Raw genomic sequence first — 24,408 nt, forward strand, 5'->3', positions numbered from 1 at the left:
GCGGTTCATTAGGGTTCACGAGGCTTACGAGACGCTCTCTGATCCGCGACGGAGATCTCTCTACGACAGAGATTTGGCTGAGGGGATTCCATTCACTTTCTCCGGCCGTCGGCGTTGCCGATACGATGAGGTGCGGATTTCGCTTGATCCCTCTCTCTATCCCTCTCTGTTTTTTTGTTTGTTGAACTTGGGTGGGTTTTCTCTACACAATGAATTAAAATAGCTATTAATTTGACGGTAAAGGTTGCTTTTTTTTTTTGTACTGTTTTTATTAACTATGAACGCGTTCATCATCATAGTCCTAAACCTTCAAGATTTCAAAGAAATCTGTACCTCTTTTTTTTTCTTCCTGAATTCTTGATGGTGTTCTTGTGTACGATCTTTGTTCATATGATTTATTGTTCTTGCCTCCAAATGGGTCGAAAGAGAAAGTTTCAGTTAAACCAGGTTGGTTGCTGGTTTTGCTTGATTTGTTTTCTTGGGATGGAACTTAATATAGATTTAGGAGAAACTAAAGACTCATGGTATGGCTTGATTCCATGGAATTACTCCTGAATTATTTTTGTGTCAAATGCTCCAATCTCTGTCCATGACTGAAGAAGTTTCAGTGTGATTCATTTCACAAATGATGCTGTGATATGGATTTGTAATGCCCTCATTGAATTTCGTGTTTGGTGTTTGGTGAAACGTGCAGCAAGCGATGGAGGAGAAGGGAGAGTGGAAGAGCAGATGGCAAGTTCAGATCTCTGAGCTTAGAAGAAGAAGCTCTCGCAAAGATTCCACAAGTGACATGTCTTGGGCTTCGAGGATGCGCCGACAACGTCAACACGTGTCCCAGGATTCTTCGTAACACCAAAGTCCTCTTCTTGATTCCCATGGCGGCCGGATTATATATGTGTATATCTACTCCTCGCTTGCTTTATGTATAGTAATTGTTTGTTGGTCACTATATATATATTATATATTATATGAATTCAATGTATTGGGCTAACTGAAACGACAAAGATATATTTATATATTGAAAAAGATGAAATCGATGATTTTTCAAGCGAAGAATTACAGAAAGTCATTCGATGTCCTCCAACTACCGAACTAGATTGTCGACCCACCCCCAAATATGGGCTTTTCGGTCCATGTTAAAAATGTTGGGCCGCCAGTGTAAAACAAAATAAAAAAGCTGGCCCACGTGGCAATTGTACACACTAATATCCATACACCTAGATGTACCTGATGAGCCCTCTCCCGAGAAAAATCTGGGGAAAATGATAGATATTTTCCGACCCTCCTATAAAACACCTTAAACCCTAGTCTTTTGCCCTCTCATCTCTCTGTTGCCTCTCTCTTGTATCCACCTCTAAACCCTAGCTTCTACATTTCTCCTCCCTGAGGTACGTTTTCTTCTCCTTCTTCTTCGATCCTCCTTGCTGTTATCTTTGTGTCTGCTGTCTCATGTTTGTTCATCGGTATCTGTCTTTGTTTGTATGCTTTTCTTTGATTTTCTTGTTTGCTTTTGTTTAAATCGTCGTGTTAAGGCTTAAGAGTTCGTGAACTTTGAACTTGTTTTCATGGTGAACGATATTGAGATTGAGGATGATCTGGTTCTGAATCTTGTTTTGGTTGTTCTTAAACGGTTTCTCTTGGATATGGTTTTGTTGACATGCCCGTGTGTGTGTATTGGATTCACAGGCATCTACGATGGCTTTCTGTAATAAACTCAGCGGTCTTTTGAGAAACACGGTTACCCAGAACGCACAGGCTCCTGTATCATCTCTGCTCTGTTCTGTCCGCTATATGTCTACGAAAATCTTCGTCGGAGGTAGTAATCTCTTGTCTATTTCTGCTCTCTGGTTCTGTCTGGTTCCGCCTATTGGTTTTGAATCCCCCGTTACTGTGTTTGGTTTAGGTCTCTCGTGGGGAACTGACGACCAGTCTTTGAGAGAGGTTTTTTCTAAATACGGTGATGTGGTCGATGGTAATTCAATTATCCCATTTTTCTGGTTCTTCTTCGTATGATCTTTCCACCTAATTCCTTGTACTGGTTTTGTCTGATAAGCTGTTTCTGTCTTATGCATTCTTGTCATCAGACACCTATTGATACGTATTTCGAGTGTCGCATATGGTTGTTCTCCAAGTTGGTTATATATTTATCGACTGGTTTGTGATAAAAATCCGGCATCATGTCTGGATATTTTGCTTGGTTTGGTATTTGATCGAAACATCTCTGCGCTGTGCAGCTAGAGTTATCGTAGACAGAGACTCTGGTAGGTCAAGGGGTTTTGGCTTTGTCAACTTCAGCAGTGAGGAATCTGCTACTTCTGCCATATCGGACATGGATGGCAAGGTCAGTATATACTGAAAAAAAAGCATGTGTTTATGTATTTGGGTTTTGTATAGTGGGCTTAACTCAATCTTATCTCTTCAATGTTGGATTTTTAGGAACTGAACGGTCGTAACATCCGAGTGAACGCTGCCAATGACAGACCCAGTGCCCCTCGATCTTTCGGTGGGGGCGGCTATGGTGGTGGCTATGACGGTGGAAATGGTGGCTTTTAAGCTTAGGCAGGCAGTAACAATCGTTTAGATTGGCAAATCACATGTCTTGCCACTATGACAGAGATCATGTTCTACTTTATCAGATCAGTTGGGTTCCTGAATTCAATCTATATGCTTAACTACAATCCTAATGGGATTGTGTCCGAACTTGGTGCATGTGTTTGCCCCTTTTGGATGTGAACTTTGATGAATCTTTTTATCTTTCCGTATGGTAAGTCTATTAGGATGATAATAGACTCGAGCTTCTTTTTTATATTTGGGATCTTCAGTTTTTTTTTTTTGGTGATGCCATAACCTAAGATGAGGATGATGGTGGATTTGATTGATGCAGGGGAGGCCATAAACGTGGCTTCAGGCCACCATTGTCTTGGCCTAAGGCAAAGCTTGTATGGTAAAGGTGTTTCGTCGTGTCTTGAGCCTTTTTGTCTGTTCCGGTAATAACCAAAGATCACGTCTCTGTGGATCTTTAACTTGAAGATCTGGAGTTCCTCTTTCATATGGCGCTAATCAATTTGTGATTGTGAGAATAAAATTTTGACTACTAGTATTCGAATGGTAAATAAGGTTGCGCATCGATGAGATTAGGGACGGCCATTTTGGTTTTTATTCGAATAGTTGAATCAAACTGGATAAGATATAATGGTGATCGAATTGAATTTAATTTAAAAAACGATTGAATGGTGAACTGAATGAAAAAACATCGAAAAAATTGAATTTCTTTTGAAAAAATCTAGTTTTTTATCAATAAAAAATTGAAATTTTATAATCGAAATAATCAAATCGATTCGAATCGATTCAATACATTTCTTATGTACCCATATCCATAGGTATTATATTGGAATTGGATTTGAATCTGATTTCGGATCAATCTATATTTGGACTATGGCAAATAATGTGTAAAAAAAGTAGTAAGATGTCAAAACAATACTAAAATAGGCTATGAACAAAAATATATATTTGATATAAAAAAACAAAATTTGTTATTTGAGGGATATTACAAAATGGTGGCGGTGATGGTGGATAATATAACATTACATGCACAAGTACTACATATCCCAACTCGCTGCTGAAAGTTGAAGTGATTGTGTTTTTTAGCAGTTTTTTTTTTTTTGTAAAGTTCCCCATCTTAGTATATCAGTTTTCATTTAAAAATATTATGTTTATACTGAATTTATTTTATTTTAGATTTAATTACTTTGTGTCAAAAATTTATCATCTTGATCCAGATATAATTATATAATTTTAGATTCTAGTTTCTTTCAATTTTACGTCGACCCAAGGAAACCAAATTGGTATTTGTTAAAAAAAAGTATACTTTATCATTTAATATACCAAACTCCATGTGAAAATAATGTTGTAAATGGATGGAATGTTCTCTCTTTGTCTTTTCAGATGAAAAAAAAACGTGGTTTTATAGTTTTCGTGGATATTTTTTTTTGTCTTCTTAGTTCCAATGTCTGTATATGCATAGTTTGGTTTAGACTGATACACCAAATAACTAATATGATATGGTACTTTCAATTACACTATTCTTAATCCGCTTGCATATTTTGAATTTCCATTTATTTTTATATTTAAATTGTTTAATTTAAAATTTTATATACATTCGAATTTGATATTGAATTTTTATTCAGTTTAGCTAATAGTAAGAGCAGATTTTTCTGTTTAGAAAACGTTTTATTAATTTTTAATTCATTTTTTTATTACTTTCATGTTCTTTTCAAGTTTGATTTGAAAAGTCATCTCAATTAATTTGTAAATTCAATTAATTCCAAATAAAAAAATATATATATTATTTAATTAAATTTTAGTTGAATTTTGAATGTTCGCTGGAAAATATATGTATGTTTGCTATTAATATATTCTTAACAAAAATAAGAAAGTGAAACGTGGGAGTAGGTAGTTTTGTTCGGTGAGGGGTAATAACCGTAATATGCCCATTCTAAGAACCCTAGCCGCCGGAGACATTGGAATGGAAAAACAAATACCCAAATTTTAGGTATTTATCACAGAATCAGGTTCGCAAATAGAGATCGAGTTTTAGTATATTAAAAAATTACAAAAATATTTATCAATCTTTAATTATTTTTATTTTTTTAGATAAAAAAATATAGTTTTATGATTTAATTATTTTAGATATAAATAATTGGGACAAACCCAAAAAAAAAACCTTGGTAAAAATTCTACTTACACCAAAAAAAAATCTTCTATTTAAAATTAATCATAAAAAACCATCAACTATTAATTTTGAACAAAAAAACCTATTAACTATACAAATTATTTAAAACAATATTTTACTTTAAATTTGATATAAAAAAAATCATCTATTATTAATTGTAATAAAAAATAATCAATTATTAAAATATAAAAAATATATATTAATATTTGAGAGATTCAAATCGAGTTTTTAATCAAAATATACATCTAAATACCATTTAATTTACTTTTGAATGGAATATATCACGTTTTTTCTTCGGATATTTTTGGATCTAATTTTTCTTGGTGGCGTTTCACCAACCACCGATTTAGATTATTTGAATATATTATTGGTAGGCCATACGACTAACCATATAGGAAAAAAAAACATTTTTAAATCATGAAAGTGATACTTTTGTCTGAAGTAAAAAAGACAGTGGTTATAGTGTCGACATTGTTATAGGCTGCCTTAACTTAATTTCTTTGATTCAAATAAAATAAAAAAAGAAACATGGAAGATAATATAAGTTGGATCTAAAGAAATAATACATTAACTATATCTCAAAATTAAAGAAAAATATTCTGTTTTTTAATTTTAAAAAAAAATCAAAAGTGAAATATCAAGAAAAACTTTGTGGGCCTACATTGTTCAGCCTTTCCAAAGCCCATCGCCGTTAGGGCTCGCGTAATGTAGCTGTGACTGCGAGTACGCAGATTCAGAGTTTCATAAGAACCATTAACATTTCGCCACGTGTCTGCACATCATCTCTAATCACCGTCGGATCATCCCTTGAAGGGAAACCCAGGGGAGGCGTACCGTGCTCCATATCCTACGATATCGCTGCCTTTTACCTAGATCCACCAAAGCCTTTAAATCTCCACCGTCCGTCTCTCACCTCTTTCATCTATTTATGCTCTCACTTCTCCTCCATTTCACTCCGCACACTTCCTCTCTCTCGCTCGATTTCGGATCTCATCGGAAAAGAAATCTCACAGAGAGTTCAGATCGTAAAAAATGGCGTTGCTCGTGGAGAAGACGTCGAGTGGCCGTGAGTACAAGGTCAAGGATATGTCTCAGGCCGACTTCGGTCGTCTCGAGATCGAGCTCGCGGAGGTGGAGATGCCTGGTCTCATGGCGTGCCGTACCGAGTTCGGGCCGTCGCAGCCGTTCAAAGGCGCGAAGATCACTGGATCTCTTCACATGACGATCCAAACCGCAGTTCTCATCGAAACCCTAACCGCTCTCGGAGCCGAGGTCAGATGGTGCTCCTGCAACATCTTCTCCACTCAGGACCACGCCGCGGCCGCCATCGCTCGCGATTCCGCCGCCGTATTCGCCTGGAAAGGTGAGACCCTCCAGGAGTACTGGTGGTGCACGGAGCGTGCGCTCGATTGGGGTCCTGGTGGTGGTCCTGACCTCATCGTCGACGATGGTGGTGACGCCACTCTCTTGATCCACGAGGGTGTTAAGGCCGAGGAGCTCTATGAGAAGACTGGTCAGGTCCCGGATCCGTCGTGCACCGACAACCCTGAGTTCCAGATCGTCTTGCAGATCATCAAGGACGGCCTCCAGGTCGACCCGAAGAAGTACCGCAAGATGAGGGAGAGATTGGTCGGTGTCTCCGAGGAGACAACCACTGGTGTCAAGAGGCTCTACCAGATGCAAGCCAATGGAACTCTCTTGTTCCCTGCCATTAACGTCAATGACTCCGTCACCAAGAGCAAGGTATCCATCTCTGCATTTCTCTACCTCTTTGCGTCAGCTAGATCCGTACCCGATCTATGCTTATACTAAAAAGGTCAAATCCGATGCATATGTTAGAGATTTGGGTCCAGATCTAGTTATGTCTCATTGGAGCTCTAGATCTGGCGATATTAACCAAACCCGTTGAAGAAACATAGCTTTTTACTTGACGTGATTGGGTAAAGCGTCAGCTTCACACATCTTTATTGACGTGATTGGAACTTGACTAATCTTTTAGGGACACACGAGGACTTGGGTAGTGAGTCATGTATTTTCTTGCGTATTCACTATTCTGTACAAGTCAACTTAGCGTTTTATAGGTTTCGATTACTCAAAATCATGGATCCATTTCTTATGAGCCACTAGGTCTCTTATCAGTAATATTAAAAATGGCATTTGGATCCGTTCTTCTGCTGTTTATTGTTGCTCTATCGTCACTGCTAATCTCATATATGTTTCGCCGCTACAGTTTGACAACTTGTACGGATGCCGACACTCTCTCCCTGATGGTCTCATGAGGGCCACCGACGTCATGATCGCCGGAAAGGTCGGTGTGGTCTGTGGGTACGGAGATGTCGGAAAGGGCTGTGCTCTCGCCTTGAAAGCAGCCGGTGCCCGAGTCATCGTGACCGAGATCGACCCCATCTGTGCTCTCCAGGCTCTCATGGAAGGTTTCCAGATTCTAACCCTCGAGGACATCGTATCAGAGGCCGATATCTTCGTCACCACGACAGGAAACAAGGACATCATCATGGTCGACCACATGAGGAAGATGAAGAACAACGCCATTGTCTGCAACATCGGCCACTTTGACAACGAGATCGACATGCACGGTCTCGAGACCTTCCCGGGTGTGAAACGCATAACCATCAAGCCCCAAACCGACAGGTGGGTCTTCCCCGACACGAAGACCGGAATCATCGTTCTGGCCGAGGGTCGTCTCATGAACTTGGGTTGCGCCACTGGTCACCCGAGTTTCGTGATGTCGTGTTCATTCACGAACCAGGTGATTGCACAGCTCGAGCTGTGGAAGGAGAAGGGAACGGGCAAGTACGAGAAGAAGGTGTATGTTCTCCCGAAGCATTTAGACGAGAAGGTCGCGGCCCTTCACTTGGGCAAGCTCGGGGCGAAGCTGACAAAGCTCTCCACGGACCAAGCTGACTACATCAGTGTTCCCATTGAAGGTCCGTACAAGCCTCCTCACTACAGGTACTGAGTAAGAAAGAGGATTGTTTTGTGGTGTCAGTGGAACCCAATGTTTTCTTTTTAGGGTTAAAGTTTGTCTGGTTTTGTTTTCGTCGGAGAGGGGAAGCTGTATTGGTCTTACTGATGAAGTAGACCTAAGTACTTGGGGTTCTGCAATAAGGTTGTTTTTTTTATTGAAGCCGTCTCTCTCTCTCTCTCTCTCTCTCTCTCTCTCTCTCTCTCTCTCTCTCTCTCTCTCTGGTGTCATCGATTTTAGGGATTCACTATGAACCAATTTTTGTTAAAACATCTGAAAACAGAGATCGATCCTCTTCTTATAAAAACCCTAAAGGTAAACCCTACATTTGATCTGGAATCTAAAAAGTTTGGTCATGGTTTTGGATAGATGATGACAATTGAAAGGTCTCTGGAGAACGTTCATTTCAGATTTTGTTTAGTTATGTCCGGTTTTGTTTTAGTTCGGGTTCTATTTTAATTGATAATATTTCTTTTTTTTTAAAAAAAATGGTTAGTTTGTGTTGAGTTTTTAAATTTTTAAAAATTTACCATCATTTGGTTTTTACATCAAATTCGATTTGATTATAATTATATATTATTTCGTTTATTAACGAAATTGAAACTGCACTTATATCTTAAAATTTGAAAAGGAAGAACCCGGTTTCTAAATAAGAGAATACAAATGATTCTTTGTGGGTGTGCACATTCCTCTCGTTTGACTTCTTCATTTTATATTTATAACATATATATATATATATATATATATATTTTAATTTCTTTATTTAATAAAATAATAATCAAAACAGTCTAATAATTTGATATGGTATAACAATTAAAAAGCAGTTCTATTACAAACACAAGATCACTCCAAACCAAAAATCATGGCAACAAGTTATTTGAGTTCAGAGAGACATTGCCTTGTGTTGTCTGAATCACCACATCAATCTCACAAATCTGGTGATGTCTTCAACACTTATTCGCCTTTATTCAACTACACGAGAGGCAGTACAACCATTTACCCACCCATATATATGGATTGATACTTCCTTCAAGGAGCAATTTCAGATCCAGATATCCGAGGTGCAGTCGCCGCCGGGATATCGCATCTCGTGGGCGAGAGCAGGGCCCTCGGGTTCTGCCCCGAAATCCACGAAGAAGTTTGGGTTTATGGTCAGGCCGCCTTTCTCCGTATCAACATCTATCTGCAAGATGTGTGAACCTTTCTCCATGAGTTCCGGGTGAAACTGACGGTCCCACGCGCTGAAGAGCGAGTTTGTAGCGTAGAGACGCTTCCCGTCTAGGCTTAGTTGTATCATCTGCGGGCCTCCTCGAAGGCGTTGCCCCTGAAAAAACGCCGAAAATTACTCGCTACGATACGAGAAAAATTGCTTCTATATAGTCTGCAAAACATGTGTATTGGATACCAGAGGTGGGGGTACCCGTGCCTCGTGGTACCTCACCGACCCACTCGTCTCAACGGTTGGCTACCTGTGGTACTCCGCACTATCCTCAAAACTCGGGTATCCGACTGAAACCGGATACTCTGACCGAAAACCCCCGAGGAGGCGAGAGCGGAGTTGGGTAAACCAATAAAACTCGAGTAACAGACCCACACCAACCCCGTTATGTGATGGGGTAAACTACTAAACTTTCTGTTCAGACATGTTTTGAGACCTAGGACATGTTTTTCTTGGTACGAACCTTGATCTCAGGAACATCAAACTGGAAAGTTTTCCCGTCTTCTCCCACTGCGAAAACAGTTCCACCCTTCTGGAGCAGTCCCCCGACAAACACTTGCCCCGTTAAGACAGGTTTCTCGGGGTCCTCGATGTTGTACTGGCGAATGTCTCCATGAAGCCAATTGACAAAGTAGAGGAAACGGTCATCGAGGGAGATCAGGAAGTCGGTAATGAGTCCCGGCATCTCCGGAAGAATCCAGTTTTGCACTTTCAGCGGTTCAACTGATATCACCACCTTCATGGATCGAAAACAAACGATATCAGATCGAATGAATGAGAGAAAATGAGTAAAATTCTCAATTGCACCTCGTGGCTCCATGTTTCATCCTTGTTCTTGAAAAACCTTATCATATTGCTCGACAACGCACTCCCGACGAAACCCGTATCCTTCGTTGGATCATGCAAGAATCGAATCTGCATCACATAGTGTTGTTAATTCCTTCGTATTTACGACCCGAAGGCTGAAACACGGATCTTTTGCGGTTGAGAAATCCATGTCACCTCTAAAGGTAAGAGCCCGGTGTTTCCAAGATCGAGTATTTGTTTGAGTTCGCCTTCCGGCCAACTATATACATGCAGATGCCTTCCGTATAACCCGTCGGAAACATGCTGAAGATCGAAACCCTTAGAAAATGCTGCAGGTGCTCCCCATGACGTGCTTATCATCGTCTTGTGCCGAGGTTGGTACCAGAAATCATATCCGTACAAAGGACTGTTTCCCGGTTTCTCCCACCTGAATACTCGAAAACAAAACCATTTCTACCTCTCCCCTTTTCTTGAATCACAGATTTGAGTAACAATGTTCCATTTTCCGGTACCTGCTCTTGACGTTGAAGTCAGAGTCGAGGAGAAGAAACCCGTTTCCCTTGTGGTTTCCATCTTTATCCCCGAGGCAAGACACCAGAATCTCGCCAGACGCAAGGCAATGCGCGGTGTGTGGAAAGGCTAATCCCGTCTTTTCCACGATCTCGTCGGGGTCTACAACTTTGTGCAGAGATGGAGCCCTCGGGTTTTTCTTCGTGTCAATTGCATAGATCCGACCAGAACTTCATCAAACAAATAAGAACACAAGTGTTTCATTACCATCACCAATGGAAAGAAGATTTTGGAAAGCAAATGTTGACATTGAAGATTAAGAAGCTAAGAACACAAGATCCATATCTCTTACATAAGAGAAGGCAAGACCAAGTAACGCCGATCAGCAGAAGGATCGCCATGGCAGGAGCTGCAAGAGTTCCAACCCGAGTGATGAAGTTCATCGCCGATATATGGCATTGGCAATCGGTGAATGACAGTAGAGAACGTCGGGGAGCTCGGGTCCACATCCACGGTCGCCAAATAGTCCGGCTTCTCACGCCCAGTTCCTGAAACCACCGATTCAACATGTAGTAAACACGACAGATACGCAAGAATGTGAAACCAAATTCAACATATAGTAAACACAGATAGATACACATATACATGACAAGAATGTGATCAACTATTGAACACGGTATTCTTGATCACTTGAGCACACATCATATACACAGAGTTCACCCGTTCATCACCGACATTAACACTCAAAACAAAAGATTTAGTTCTAAACTTTTGGGGTTTTTTCGATTGATCAAATCATAAACAATGATTGGTCTGAAAGTTCTTACAATCATGCCCAGGAAGATTCTCAGAGGGACCCATATCACTAATCTCATTCACAGATCTGATAAGTATACACAGCTCAATCCTAACACTATTCCTTCAGTGTTCGATCATTGGGAATCTGAGATTCCGTAGGATCTACGAAGAATTTCAAACAAATATTCCGCCATGAACTGTGAAATTATACCGGATCTTCAATAGTTAGCAAAATTAGAAGCTAATTAATGGCTTAATCACATCGCTTTCTCAGTAATCCAGTCAATTCTTTCGAGACTTTTCAACAATCAAGGTTCCGACAACAAAAATCGTCGACATGACAGCAAAAAAAAATACGATATTTCGAGAAGAATGTGTACCGGTGTAGACGGCGGTGACGTAGATGAGCTTTTCACGGGGACCAGACATGGCGGCAAGTGGCGTCGCGTATCCTGGTCCGCTCCGGCAGCATCCGACGGCGGAACCACATCCGTTGCTCACCGCCGTCGAGTTCTCCGCCGCCGCAGCCACTTCCGTCGCCATATCTCAAAGCAAACCTTGATCGTGTTGTAGCTGACACTCCTTGCCGTATGTATATATAGATGGAGACGTGGTGATTATATGATTAAACTAGACATGGAAATTATAGACAAAAAAAAAATATTAAAAAAATGGGAGATTTTTCAACATTTGAGCTCGCAGACAATTTACGGGTCTACGTGATCAACGTATGATACGGCTATAATATATATATATATATATAGGATAATTTAATTCAATTATTTTTTTATATCTCTAATGAATACGGATAACGAAATGGCAATCAATACCATTATGAAATCGAAATAAAATGTTTCGTTTCATTGCCTATATGTACATATATACACACACACACTAAATTTTGGGGGATGTAAAACAAAAGCTTTTAAAATTAAATAAAAAACAAAGAGGAAAATGATTTAGAGATCAAAAGTTACAAGATCATGCGCTCACACGTAGACTTTCTTCAAAGTTCTTATCACCACAACTTTTCAAACCCTAAGAAATTTCAAGGATTTATAACGAAGTTGAGGCAAAGATAATGTTACAAAAATAAAAATGTATTTGGACCAAAAGACAACTCTATTCAAATTGTAAAAAAAACGTCCGCATACAATGTACGATTTAAAGGTAACATTATAATTTTGTACTTGTTTTATTTGATTTCTGTTACATATATATAGTATTGTATCTTGGTAGAGGTGAACAAAACGGTTCGATTCGATTATTTTTATTTTGAAAATTTATAACCAAACTATTATTTAGTTATGATCGAATTAGTTTGGCTCAGTTACGTCTAATTAAAATTGTAATTAAATAATAACCAAATTAAAATTCAGATTTGGTTATAATAGTAACTAAAACATATTTCAGAACATTGTTAAATAAAAATATTAAAAGTCTCACTTTAATTATATAGTCGTAAAACTAAATAAATAATCAAATTATATTAATTTTTCTATTTATATATAGTATATATGGTGAATTAATAGATGATAAACGGATTAACGAAAGTTTTAGATTTAATTTATTTGTTTAGGTTAATTGAAATTCGATTTATTCGTCTATAACTAATTCGAATTCGGTTATTTTGGATTTTGCAATTTCATAACCCAATGACTATTTAATTTAACCCGTTTCATTCAATTTCGATACAAATCCAGTTGGTTAGACTCGGTTTTAAATAATTGAGCCGTTTGACCACCTTAGTATTTGGGGATCTCAATATGTTCTTTTTTTTAATATTATGATTTTTTTCCTGTTTTGACTTTTATTCTTGCATATTATTTTCAGTAACAAATAAAAAATATATGTTAATAAATAGGATATGAATATATTTGATTAGATTATGAAATATTGATTATGATTCATGAAACGTATCATATAAAAGAAACGAGATACAAAAAAAATGATATTGAGGAGGAGATTATGTTGTCTTTAATTATGTTGTTTAATTACAAAGCAAATAAAATCCCGTGCAAACTTCTCTATCAATTATTTATTTATTTATTTGTGTTGACTTCGTGATTAGATTCCTTTGGTTCACCATCTATAATCGAATCAAGATTAATTATTTTTTAATATCCATTTAAAAACGAGTCGGATTCAATATTTTCATATCCGTAATAATCTAGATTGGACCGACCGAACCCTAGCTTATGACCCTAGTAATTAGTGGTGGTCGCAACGAACGTAAGTGATTAGTGATGATACTAATTAATCACCGAACTAATTAAGTTACTAATTAATCTTTTGATTGGTATTCCTAACGAGGTTAGGTTTGGGGAACTGGTCAATTAGTTTAAGCACATACATGAAAAAAAAGAGTTTCAAATATAAAATTAAAAAAAATTCGGTTTTCATATTTAACAAATTAAATTTATAATTTGCGATTTATTATTACAGTTTCTTTTCGTGTCAAAATCACAATAGCTTTTTTTTTTTGGGACTGTAGCTCCTGAAACGGTATCTCGCTAGGAAAATCCTACTGTTACCTTCTTTGAATCGACTCATCGAAAAAGCCGACGCGACATCACGAAAGAGATTAGCTTTCGCCATCAGAAGAGACAAAATTGCAAGCCCATTTGTGTTGCCTTGTCTGGTCGGTTATTAGGGTTTTGTGTTAGGGCTTTTCTCTTATCCTCTGTTTCTCGACCTCAAAACCCTCAAACGGATAGAGAGAGAGAAAGGGAGGGAGGGAGAGAGAAATCCACGATATGGGTTCCGCGACGAACGGGAAAAGAGACATGGAGGAGGAGCCGATTTTGACGGAACAGAACCAGAGATTCTGTATGTTTCCCGTCAGATACAAGCAGCTTTGGGAGATGTACAAGAAGGCTGAAGCCAGTTTCTGGACTGGTTTGTTCATTTTGCTCTTCTGAATTCCTGGGTTTGTCTGTTTCAATTTACTTTGTTTCTGGGTGAAATTGCCTCGTCCTCTTCTTTGTTTTTCTTATCCAAAGTTCGGTTTTTTTTTAATAAAGTCAGCGAATTGTGAATGCTGTAAGGGAACTCCTATTAACAGAGACGCAGAGCTTCATCTTGCATGTGTTTTGATTTGTCTGGATTACAATGCTGTCCTGAATCTTAGGAAGTGTTTCATTAGCTGGTAGATACAAAGCTCTGTTTTTTATTTAGTGATTCAATAAGGTAAAAGAGGATATCTGGCACTATTTGGTCTTTGCTTAATTTCGTATGAGTGTGATAGAACTCGCACTGTTGTTTACATTTTGTGTGGAGAATCAGAGAGCAGAAGAATGGTTAAACATAAAAAAGGAAATAGAACTCTTATAAGTTGGTTTGTGAGGTTGAGATTTTCAGCATAGGAAAAAACATTGATATAGGTGTAGCCACATTGCTGCCTGGCTGTTGTTTTGGAAGAAACTATTTCTTTCATATGCCATTCTTAAAACTTAGTCCAAACACAGATAATTCTCATGGAAACTTAACCGGGTTTCAAATTCTATCATTCGGTGTGCCACTTACTCAGCCTCTCTACTTGCCATAATCATATTCTGGGTTACAGATGCGGCAACTGAAACTATGATATCGGCATGAGATGATGCTCGTTATAGTATACCCTCATCGGCGTTTCCTTTGTTATTGTTATTCATAATGCCTGTAAAGGAAAAAGATTGCATAAAAATTCATAAAAAGGCCTGTCTTTGCCAGTCCACTTCATGGTCCGTTTCCTCTAATACAACCACTGTTTCTCATCGAATTGATTGCTTTCTCTGGTTTGTTTGTGTTGACGACTTGCAGCTGAGGAGGTGGATCTCTCTCAGGATACTCAACATTGGGAAACCTTATCAGATTCAGAGAAACACTTCGTTAGCCATGTATTAGCCTTTTTTGCTGCATCAGATGGGATAGTTTTGGAGAATTTGGCTGCTAGATTTTTGAATGATGTTCAAGTCCCCGAGGTGACGATATTTTCTTTTCAATTTCGACATTTCACTTCAAAGTTTATTTCTTTCCATTAACCAGCCTTTCACATCATTGCCCGAGACTGTGACAAAACCAAATATGCCGAGAGCATGAATATCTTGATGTTGACACCTTTGCCGTTTTGAAATGATGGGTCCTCTGAATTTTCAGGCTCGTGCATTCTATGGGTTTCAAATCGCCATGGAGAACATACATTCTGGTATGATTTTGTAAGTAGAGCTGATCATATAGAACCCGCGACTCCAAACCTCTAGGGCGACTTGTGCCTGGATCAGCTCGGGATTATCATTATTCAGAAATGAAAATAGATGCCTGGACCATCTTGGGGTTTTCCAAAACGAGCCTGAATGATACCTGAATGATATGAACATACATAATAAGCATTTAGGAACTGAGCCATAGGAATTATAGGCCCCATGAGGAGCTTTATAGGACTTTGTTACTTAGCATTTATGAATCGAAATGAAATTGTTTGTTTCCACAACTCATGGTCTACAGTGAATCTGATGCAAATTATTGTCTGGTGAAAAATATATCAGAGATGTACAGCTTACTTCTGGAGACATATATCAAGGATACAAAGGAGAAGCATAGATTGTTCAATGCCATTGAGACCGTTCCTTGCGTGTCCAAGAAGGCAAAATGGACTTTAGATTGGATACAAAGGTACAGAGTCGCTTTTTAGTTCATACTTCCATGAGTTAAAAGTACCTGTTTGATTGATGAAATGCTCATCTGCATCTACAGGTTATGATTATTATTATTAGTTTTACAAACTTTTACACTAGAATTGTTGTTCTTGTCACTGTCCAATTCTTCTGAGGGGAATAATTAGGAAGGTTGATATATTAACTTCTGTAACAAACTGCAAATAGATATTTTTCATGTAGCATTCTGGCATTTTTCAGAGCTGAATTTGAGATTTTGTTATGTTCCGGTTGAAAAGAAAACCCGAGATCTTTCTCTGAAATCGGGTTACTTTGTCTGGTCGGTTATTAGGGTTTTGTGTTAGGGCTTTTCTCTTATCCTCTGTTTCTCGACCTCAAAACCCTCAAACGGATAGAGAGAGAGAAAGGGAGGGAGGGAGAGAGAAATCCACGATATGGGTTCCGCGACGAACGGGAAAAGAGACATGGAGGAGGAGCCGATTTTGACGGAACAGAACCAGAGATTCTGTATGTTTCCCGTCAGATACAAGCAGCTTTGGGAGATGTACAAGAAGGCTGAAGCCAGTTTCTGGACTGGTTTGTTCATTTTGCTCTTCTGAATTCCTGGGTTTGTCTGTTTCAATTTACTTTGTTTCTGGGTGAAATTGCCTCGTCCTCTTCTTTGTTTTTCTTATCCAAAGTTCGGTTTTTTTTTAATAAAGTCAGCGAATTGTGAATGCTGTAAGGGAACTCGTGTCGAAGGAATCTTCTTCTCTGGAAGGTATCTTTTCTCCCAGTCTTTGCGTCAAAATTATCGGAATCTGGGAAATCGTGTATATACTTTTCTTTTCGAAAGGGGTGGTTTTTCAAAGATCGTGATTCGTTTTCTTTTCCACGTTTTGGGAAAAGCTTTTGTGCCATTTTCTGGCTTAAAAAGAGGGGTCTCATGCCGGGATTGACGTTCTCAAATGAGCTTATATCGAGAGATGAGGGCCTCCACTGTGACTTTGCTTGTCTTCTATACAGGTAGTGGCCCCTTTTTAACTTCTTAATCATCCTCATGGTCCAACCGGAAAAGGCTTTGTTGATTCACTCGCTCGTTATATACTTTTACAGTTTGCTTCGGGAGCAACTTCCTCAGGAAAAAGTTCACGACATTGTTCACGAAGCCGTGGAAATCGAGACAGAGTTTGTCTGCGAGGCTCTTCCATGTGATCTGATCGGGATGAATTCAAACCTCATGAGCCAATACATAAAATTTGTCGCGGACCGTCTTCTGGTATATACGTTGCATACATTTAGAAACTTTCATATCCAAATTAAGCTTTCGTCCAAAATGAAAAACGCCATTGGATTCATATCTCTTTTTCCTTTATCTGTAGGTGGCATTGGGCTGCGAAAGGAGGTACAATGTTGAAAACCCGTTTGATTGGATGGAGTTCATATCGCTGCAGTAAGTATCAGTAACATTTACATTCCTTCTTCATGAAAATTCATCCTATAAATTTGGGTTGCCATCAAAATTTGCCCTTTTTTTCTGCCAAAGAAAGAACATCACTCCTCCCTCAGTATTTCTCATGATCTGTTCCAAAGTTCATTACTTTCCCCATCTTCCAAAAACATTCAGACATGTCTGCAATCCTGGACCCCTGATCAACGGGGATGCTTTGTGCACCGGGCTGCCCTTTTTATTCTCTGGGTTTTGATCTGTTGCTACGATTTTTTTTCTTTCTTTTTTGGCAGAGGAAAAACGAACTTTTTCGAGAAGAGGGTGGGTGAATACCAGAAGGCATCTGTAATGTCGAGCCTCCAAAACGGCAGTAAAAACTACGAGTTCAAGATCGACGAAGACTTCTGAAACTGTTGTTGAAAACCAATCAAAAGGGATCGTCAGATTCTTTGTTGAGGGAACTCTCTCTATATTCTTTATCCAGAAACAGAGAGAATAGAATCTATTCAGAAATGTAAGAGGTAGATGCAATATTCGGTCCAAAGTTTAGGCATAGCGGCGGCCATTATTATGTTCTTCATCTTGGCATGGCTTATGCCTTGTTGAAGTATATGTATTATTACATCTTTTTATCATGTCATAATGCATGAGTAAGTACACATGCAGCACTCTGTTCTGATGATATATTTAAGAGACATTTTGCAGGAACACCACCTGATGCACGTGGTCGGGTGGTGGATCTGTGAATGGTAGCAGGTGTAGGTTTGATTCCCCCCTTGTATTATAATACAAACATGATCAGATTCGGTCCTTGTCTTATTCTATATTGGGTCTCATGATTGTTACAACTTGGTGGCTTATCACGTTTCCAGAGGAAAATGATAATGTGCAGGGAGAAAAATAATGTATTTGCTGACACCATCGAATGCCCTTTAAGCCATTATATAAACTGAGAGACTGAGAAGATCTCTATCACCAAGAAGGAGAAGAAAGCTTCCTGATATATAGTCTGAGACAACAATGGCGAAGTTGGGCCCACAGTGCTGCCAAAACGCGCCAACCCGGATCCCGAATGCAGGGTCGGGTCACGTTGAGAAGCTCGGTGGCCTTGACGCGTACGTCACTGGCTCTCCCGAATCCAAGTTTGCCATCCTTCTCGCCTCTGATGCTTTTGGTACGTATTTTTTCTGCATCTTCTTGAATCTTTTTGCTTTTCAGCTTTTTTTTTCTTTCTACTGCAGATGATAGTTTTGTTCTTTTTTGTTTTCAGTTCTAATATCTTAGTTCACTCTCTCTTTCCGAGGTCTTTGCTTGTTTTCTCTTGAAAAACGTTTTGACACCAAGGTAGAAAGCTTGATAGTGTTGTTTGCTTGGAGTCCAAGTAACTAAGAAAGATCATGCTGCTGCTGCTGCTGCTGCTGCTGCTGAAATCTCTATCTTATTTTTCCGTATGCTTTCCTTCTGAAATCTCTGTTCTCATCTGTTCTACAGGATTTGAAGCTCCGAACTTGAGGTACGTATTGCTTTCTGTCTGATTGGTTCCAAATCTCAAGCACTCCTTCTCTTCTTCTGTTTCGTAAGAGGCCATAATGTTTTTTGCTCATCCTGTCTGTTTGGAACCTAATCAAATGATTCTGCTGTTTATGTGACTGTAAATTTCTAAATGTTCTGCTCATCTATGCAAAAGGAAACTGGCTGACAAGGTTGCAGCCTCTGGGTTCTACGTAGTCATTCCTGATTTCTTCCGTGGAGATTCCTATTCCCCCGAGAATCAGGATCGACCTCTTCCTGTCTGGATCAAAGATCATGGACCAGTTAGTGCCTTTCCTATCAGAATTCTCTGATTTGTTTGCTGTTTTCTTCTGGCACAAGTTCTGTATCCTCATTCTACCGCATGATCCATTTTCATAATCTCTGCAATGCCCCCCCCCTCTCTCTCTCTCTTCGTGTCCCGTTGTTTAATGGATTATGTCTCTTCAACAGGAAAAGGGCTTTGAGTACTCAAAGCCGGTTATTGAGGCCTTGAAGAGCAGAGGCATAGATGCCATTGGAGCAACAGGGATCTGTTTTGGTGGTGAGTCGTTTTGTTCTTCTCTGTCTGAATTCTTTCTTATCGCCTGCGTTCCAAACACTTTGAAGGGGCGTGTGTTCTGAAAACTTCAGTTAGTTCTTTACCCTCTCTTTTTATGTTCTGTCATAAAAATCCAGCAAAAGTTGTGGTGGAGCTTGCTAAACGCGAGCTTATCCAATCAGCTGTCTTGCTTCATCCTTCTCTCGTCTCCCTTGATGACATCAAGGGTAAGTCAGATCCATCTCCCCAAGAATATGTTCGTAAAATCTGCCATGAAATTCAGATTTTTTGTAATGAAAACTCTCTAAAAACTTCACACATTTTGTATATATATGTATTATGTGTGTATATATATATGCCAGAGGTCAAGGCTCCGATTGCTGTGTTTGGAGCTGAGATTGATAGTACCACCCCACCAGAACTGGTGCAGCAATTTGCTGAAGCTCTTGCTTCAAAACCCGAGGTATCGAAATATAAATATCCGGTTTAGTGAATATATATATACATAGTTAAACTTGTGTTAGTGATATAAACCCGGATTTAAATCTGATTCTCAACGTTAGATTCAGTTTCTGCAAAAGTAAGTTGCATGATATAAACCATGAAAGCCGTGCATGCATGGTCCGTAGGTGAAGAGCTACGTGAAGATATATAACAACGTGGAGCATGGTTGGAGCGTGAGGTACAACGTGGACGATGCAGAAGCTGTTAAGGCTGCGGAGGAAGCTCACAAGGACATGTTGGAGTGGTCTTTGATCCATGTCAAGTGAACAAACACAGACCAAAGAGTTTGGACCCATTTATGAAATCAAACGATATATCCAATAACAAAAAAAATGAAATACCGCCGAATCTATCAGATGCGTATGTTCTACGCAGCTTTGTGTTCTGTATGTTCTGTAATGTTTGCAATGCTTATGATGTTTCTCTGTGTGTGTATGGATGTATGATATGATGCATAATAAAACCATGGGTCGTGTGTGCTTCGGTTTATTTACCCTAATCTTTTTTGTAGTCAGAAAATACCATAATTAATCCAAGATTAGGTGACTGGACCCAACAGTTGGTGGTCCAGTGGGTGAGAGGTGGCAAAGTTATCACTGATGGGAAGGGATGTAATTTCTGGATCAAAATAGTCTATATACAAAGATCAGTCATGGACCCAGGGTGGATGTAGTCGGGGCGAAGGACCGAGGAATCATTCTAGTTATCAAAAAAAAAAAAGATTAGATGACTAAGACGAAGTAAAACTCCTTTTCAACCCAAATTCAAATCTCTATTTGGGAGAATCATTCACCTGGATTTTTTCACTCTTTTGAAAAACTTAGTTAGGCCAAAGATAAACTTTCGAATTATAAAAAGAATATGATAATTAATTAATTCACCATTGTAGTATAGTGAATTAGTGATTAGGGGATGGCTATTTGGGCCCAATTCCTATATTGACTTGTGCTTCCCCATTTTAGTTCCCTGAAAATCTTTTTCAGCCCAACGGATTTGATTTTTTTTTAATTCAATATTTTTTAGGAAATATTTATGTTGAGAATTTTGAATTAGATCATATATTACACAAGATACACAGAAATGCTTTGTTCTTCGTTGCACTGATAAACAGTGTATAAACTATAAATAAATGAATGACCATATAAAATCATGAAATTGGATATATTAATATATTAGATAAATTTTTAACTTGGAAACACTTTTTTTTTTTTCATTTTTATCTGAAAAACTGAATAAATTATTAGATTATTAGAAACTTGTTATTTTAGTGTCCTTTAGCTAAATAATGATTATCATAATATCAAGATCAAATCATATAATAACTGGGAAGTATTTATTTTGGAGACTTGATTTTCCTTTTAGTAATTTTATGTATATGATGCTTAGAAATGTGTAAAAAGCAAAAAAAAAAATGACTTCCAAAATACCAAATATTTGTATCGAACATTTTTTAATATCTAATATTTTTACGTGCTTTTGGGTTATAAATGAACAAGATGGAGGTCTGTATAATCTTTAAAATACTGATTATCGTAGCAATTAATAAAAACGTTAAAATAAGACGTATTTAAAAAAAAAATACACGAAGACGATGGTTACTCGCAATAATCATACGCCTAAAAAAATGAATAAGAGTTAATGAGAAGGTGCAAAGTGAAATTAGTTTTAATAATAAATAAAAAAGAGACTATAGGAAACCAAAAAAAAATGTTAATTTAAATAATGATTAATTGATATGCTTACCCTATTACCATCTTTTTAATGATAGTGACACTCTTCAATCACTCTACACATTTTATCCTAACCCTATAGAGCTGTCCCAACTAATTTTTAGATTTTGGATATTTTTATATTTATCTCAATTTTGATCCAACCTATTAAATTATTATTTTGATCGCATTAGCAAGAGAAAAAAATAGATATATGCATATTATTACTTTCTTCTCTATATATAAAAAGAAACATACAAATTTAGTTTAAATGACTACAAAAAGAGTTGGTTGCATACTAACAATTTGTAAAATATGAATATCATCATGTTATCAACTTTTAATATACGTAAGCGTTTTATGCAAAATATAATTGAATAAATATTAATGTCAGACAGTTGTAAATAGATACTATAGATAGAAATATATATTTTAATTCTATTTTGTTGGTCAAAGATATTTATAAAAATCATAAGTTAAATTCTAAACCCTTGCTTTATTAAAGGGCCATTTTCTGAGTGACTTTGAAGAGCCGTCAACTTCATCATCATCGTCATCATCCTCATCATCATCATCATCATCATCATCATCATCATCATCTAAAATATTTCCAAGTCCTAAGGAAATGTTACAATCTTTATCTTTTTTTTTCCTTTTTTGGTTTTCCTTAATTCCAAAATAATACATTAAAAAAAACTTTCAAGTGTACATATCCTCAAAGTATATTTCTGTAGTAAAAAAAATAGCAACTCATATAAAATATAGCATAGTAGAGACTAAATAATGAAGGATCCGATTATTTTTTATGCGAGAAATAACACATTATAAGTCGACAAAAATAGAAAATGATAAAAATCAATTTTTTTGGTTATAATTCCAAATCAAATCTTTAAACTCTTATATTAAATATAAATATATTATAAAACATAAGTGTAATGAGCGTTATTAGTCTTTTATTATTGATTTGAAAACTAAAGTAATATTATTATATACTAAGATATATTTATGTGGACTATACGAAACATAAGTTAAAAATGGTCAGACTCAGATCTTTTGTTCAAGTGAAATTGGGTATCGTTAGAGATATGTAAAATGTCATGTCAGAACTTTAGTCGGTCCAGGAATTTAACGCAATGAATAATCTGCCTAAAAGTTAGGAATCCAATGTCCGCTAGTTTGCACATCTGATGGTAAAATTTGGAATTGGAGAAATTATATTTATTAAAATTGTATATAATATTATATTTTTTATATTTGATTTAGATTTTTTTTAATACAATAGAAAAGTATATTAGAAATAATACATATATATATATATATATATACACACGTGGATTATCCACGGTGGAAATGTACGTTCATAATTACGTATCTTTAATTAGTGGGTCCGCGTGTAATTAAGATACGGAGAAATCTCGAGACCGACAACGTCTGTGTTTAGTCTCATTTATTTTGGTTATGGGAGAGGAAATCGAATGCCAATAAATTACATTTAAATTCAATTCGCTGAATGTCCAATCCAATTAGAAGTTTCGAATAAAGGCGTTGAACTTGTAAATCGGTGGTCACTAGGATACAAATTGACGTGGGCTCCTCCTATACGGACTTCTCATTTGATCATATAATATAATTATGCACCATTACGGAATTCACGAAATCGTTACTATATGTGTGTGTGCATGCAATGCATCTGCCGAAACTTACATGCACGCGCAAATATACGTACGTTTATGTACGTTACCGATTACTTGTACATATTGTAAACTCCATCAAGTTTTATTATAATTATTATATTTAAATTGGAATTTTTTTTTATATATATTAACTATATTATTTGTTCATACCGTCGGTTATTAATGGGCATTAGAAAGTTCATCGTGAAATTAATTTCCATAAGATATTTTATCTCTGAGTGTTTGGTTGTCCTATATAATCTTATAAGTTCAAGTTTCTAGTGGAACGCCGCATGCTTCTCGTAAAGTTTCTACAACAATGATTAGTTATATATATATATATCTTGATATTATTTGAATATTTATTGTTATCCCAAATAAAGTTTTCGAAAACTAATTCATGAAATATAGATGGTTTATGAAAACACAATCATGATGCACAGAAATGACATAATAATCAACGATACAAATTACAATATTAGACGTCGAATTTATCAAATTGTTTGGAGTAAAAAAAAATTACAATGAGAAGAGTATCAGAGAATTAGTTTTTTTTTATATTGTGGTAAAAAAATAAACATAAAATTAATCTAACATTCTTCAACATGATATCAAAATATATCCAAAAAATTTCTATTTATATTTTCTATTAATTTCATCTGGGGTTTTCAATAATCATTATATCTTAGATTAGTTAATTGTATCAATATCTGAAATAAAAAAAAATGGGTCTCGTATTATATTTTGCAAATGCAAGGCAAAATTATATGAATACGAATCTAAATCACTTTATATATATATATATATATATATATATATATATGTTTTTATTTATTTATGATTTTTATGTAATACCTGAAATTAGGGTAACTTATTAGATCACCTAGTGATGAGGATCATGTGTGTACCACTGGCATCTCTTCTCGTTAAATAACAGCCACAAAATGCATTGCTTTTCTCCATATGAATTTTTATATGAGTGTTTGCGTTTTTTTTATTTTTATTTATTATCTTTCACACCCATTAATTTCACTTGTCATTATATCAAAAATACATTCCATTTGCTATTTTGACTTCAAGACGTACATTTCTTCAACTGTGATCCTGTGACCCGAAATATAATCTTGGTCATAACGTTAAATTTATTATGATCATACCCATTCATTATATTCATACTTTATATATCTCACTAATCATTTGATAAAAATATTAAAAATTTAATGTTATGACCAATGTGACCAAGATTATATTTCGGATCATATGAGTCACAGGGTCACAGCTGGAAAAAGGTGTGTCTTGAAGTCAAAATAGCATATGG

At 37.0% G+C, this 24,408-nt stretch overlaps 6 protein-coding genes across 7 annotated transcripts in view; 5 read left to right on the forward strand and 1 right to left on the reverse strand.

The window, feature by feature from the left end:
- The window catches only part of LOC104822222 (chaperone protein dnaJ 20, chloroplastic-like), a 1,547-nt gene extending 499 nt beyond the window's left edge, over positions 1-1,048 (forward strand). Inside the window, exons 2-3 of one of the 2 annotated variants that reach the window (XM_010553362.2) lie at positions 5-130; positions 695-1,048. In XM_010553362.2, coding sequence (XP_010551664.1) covers positions 5-130; positions 695-850 — 282 coding nt within the window. In that variant the 3' untranslated portion in view covers positions 851-1,048. Of the gene's footprint in view, positions 131-694 lie in introns of both variants that reach the window. The other variant, XM_010553361.2, reaches the window with a different exon arrangement.
- A 229-nt stretch (positions 1,049-1,277) lies between these two features.
- Positions 1,278-2,830, forward strand: LOC104822223 (glycine-rich RNA-binding protein 2, mitochondrial-like). The gene is made up of 5 exons (XM_010553363.1): positions 1,278-1,388; positions 1,687-1,816; positions 1,904-1,972; positions 2,235-2,341; positions 2,437-2,830. The coding sequence occupies exons 2-5, from the start codon at positions 1,696-1,698 to the stop codon at positions 2,551-2,553; spliced, it is 414 nt and encodes a 137-aa protein (XP_010551665.1). The 5' UTR covers positions 1,278-1,388; positions 1,687-1,695; the 3' UTR covers positions 2,554-2,830.
- A 2,846-nt stretch (positions 2,831-5,676) lies between these two features.
- Positions 5,677-7,879, forward strand: LOC104822224 (adenosylhomocysteinase 1-like). The gene is made up of 2 exons (XM_010553364.2): positions 5,677-6,475; positions 6,963-7,879. Exons 1-2 carry the CDS (start codon positions 5,765-5,767, stop codon positions 7,707-7,709), a joined length of 1,458 nt encoding a protein of 485 aa, XP_010551666.1. The 5' UTR covers positions 5,677-5,764; the 3' UTR covers positions 7,710-7,879.
- A 617-nt stretch (positions 7,880-8,496) lies between these two features.
- Positions 8,497-11,676, reverse strand: LOC104822225 (selenium-binding protein 2). Its single transcript, XM_010553365.2, has 7 exons — positions 11,430-11,676; positions 10,604-10,799; positions 10,254-10,481; positions 9,937-10,168; positions 9,742-9,849; positions 9,398-9,670; positions 8,497-9,039 (listed from the first exon to the last, which is right to left on the reverse strand). Exons 1-7 carry the CDS (start codon positions 11,590-11,592, stop codon positions 8,758-8,760), a joined length of 1,482 nt encoding a protein of 493 aa, XP_010551667.1. The 5' UTR covers positions 11,593-11,676; the 3' UTR covers positions 8,497-8,757.
- Positions 11,677-13,540: 1,864 nt separating this feature from the next.
- Positions 13,541-17,981, forward strand: LOC104822508 (ribonucleoside-diphosphate reductase small chain A). The gene is made up of 10 exons (XM_010553758.1): positions 13,541-13,947; positions 14,851-15,011; positions 15,187-15,235; positions 15,576-15,702; positions 16,228-16,280; positions 16,410-16,464; positions 16,593-16,709; positions 16,800-16,962; positions 17,066-17,136; positions 17,427-17,981. The coding sequence occupies exons 1-10, from the start codon at positions 13,806-13,808 to the stop codon at positions 17,539-17,541; spliced, it is 1,053 nt and encodes a 350-aa protein (XP_010552060.1). The 5' UTR covers positions 13,541-13,805; the 3' UTR covers positions 17,542-17,981.
- Positions 17,982-18,094: 113 nt separating this feature from the next.
- LOC104822226 (endo-1,3;1,4-beta-D-glucanase-like) lies at positions 18,095-20,207 on the forward strand. The gene is made up of 7 exons (XM_010553366.2): positions 18,095-18,307; positions 18,625-18,646; positions 18,821-18,947; positions 19,117-19,207; positions 19,342-19,431; positions 19,567-19,667; positions 19,834-20,207. Exons 1-7 carry the CDS (start codon positions 18,154-18,156, stop codon positions 19,972-19,974), a joined length of 726 nt encoding a protein of 241 aa, XP_010551668.1. The 5' UTR covers positions 18,095-18,153; the 3' UTR covers positions 19,975-20,207.
- Positions 20,208-24,408: the final 4,201 nt, after the last annotated feature.

The sequence above is a fragment of the Tarenaya hassleriana genome, unplaced genomic scaffold (genome assembly GCF_000463585.1).
Source record: "Tarenaya hassleriana unplaced genomic scaffold, ASM46358v1 Cleome36, whole genome shotgun sequence".
In the NCBI taxonomy this organism is placed as follows: Eukaryota; Viridiplantae; Streptophyta; class Magnoliopsida; order Brassicales; family Cleomaceae; genus Tarenaya; species Tarenaya hassleriana.

What these genes read in the sequence shown, in the direction of transcription:
- LOC104822223 (XM_010553363.1), top strand. Translation starts at nt 1,696, where the DNA reads ATGGCTTTCTGTAATAAACTCAGCGGTCTTTTGAGAAACACGGTTACC. An exon ending in TACGAAAATCTTCGTCGGAG is followed by an intron (nt 1,817 to 1,903) that starts GTAGTAATCTCT and finishes TGTTTGGTTTAG; the next exon opens with GTCTCTCGTGGGGAACTGAC. An exon ending in ATACGGTGATGTGGTCGATG is followed by an intron (nt 1,973 to 2,234) that starts GTAATTCAATTA and finishes TGCGCTGTGCAG; the next exon opens with CTAGAGTTATCGTAGACAGA.
- LOC104822224 (XM_010553364.2), top strand. Translation starts at nt 5,765, where the DNA reads ATGGCGTTGCTCGTGGAGAAGACGTCGAGTGGCCGTGAGTACAAGGTC. An exon ending in ACTCCGTCACCAAGAGCAAG is followed by an intron (nt 6,476 to 6,962) that starts GTATCCATCTCT and finishes TCGCCGCTACAG; the next exon opens with TTTGACAACTTGTACGGATG.
- LOC104822225 (XM_010553365.2), bottom strand. Translation starts at nt 11,592, where the DNA reads ATGGCGACGGAAGTGGCTGCGGCGGCGGAGAACTCGACGGCGGTGAGC. An exon ending in CGTCACCGCCGTCTACACCG is followed by an intron (nt 10,800 to 11,429) that starts GTACACATTCTT and finishes CGGTGGTTTCAG; the next exon opens with GAACTGGGCGTGAGAAGCCG. An exon ending in CCGGGCTCTTACCTTTAGAG is followed by an intron (nt 9,850 to 9,936) that starts GTGACATGGATT and finishes TATGTGATGCAG; the next exon opens with ATTCGATTCTTGCATGATCC.
- LOC104822508 (XM_010553758.1), top strand. Translation starts at nt 13,806, where the DNA reads ATGGGTTCCGCGACGAACGGGAAAAGAGACATGGAGGAGGAGCCGATT. An exon ending in CATGGAGAACATACATTCTG is followed by an intron (nt 15,236 to 15,575) that starts GTATGATTTTGT and finishes AAAATATATCAG; the next exon opens with AGATGTACAGCTTACTTCTG. An exon ending in GGAATCTTCTTCTCTGGAAG is followed by an intron (nt 16,465 to 16,592) that starts GTATCTTTTCTC and finishes TTTTGGGAAAAG; the next exon opens with CTTTTGTGCCATTTTCTGGC.
- LOC104822226 (XM_010553366.2), top strand. Translation starts at nt 18,154, where the DNA reads ATGGCGAAGTTGGGCCCACAGTGCTGCCAAAACGCGCCAACCCGGATC. An exon ending in TTTGAAGCTCCGAACTTGAG is followed by an intron (nt 18,647 to 18,820) that starts GTACGTATTGCT and finishes TCTATGCAAAAG; the next exon opens with GAAACTGGCTGACAAGGTTG. An exon ending in CTCTTGCTTCAAAACCCGAG is followed by an intron (nt 19,668 to 19,833) that starts GTATCGAAATAT and finishes CATGGTCCGTAG; the next exon opens with GTGAAGAGCTACGTGAAGAT.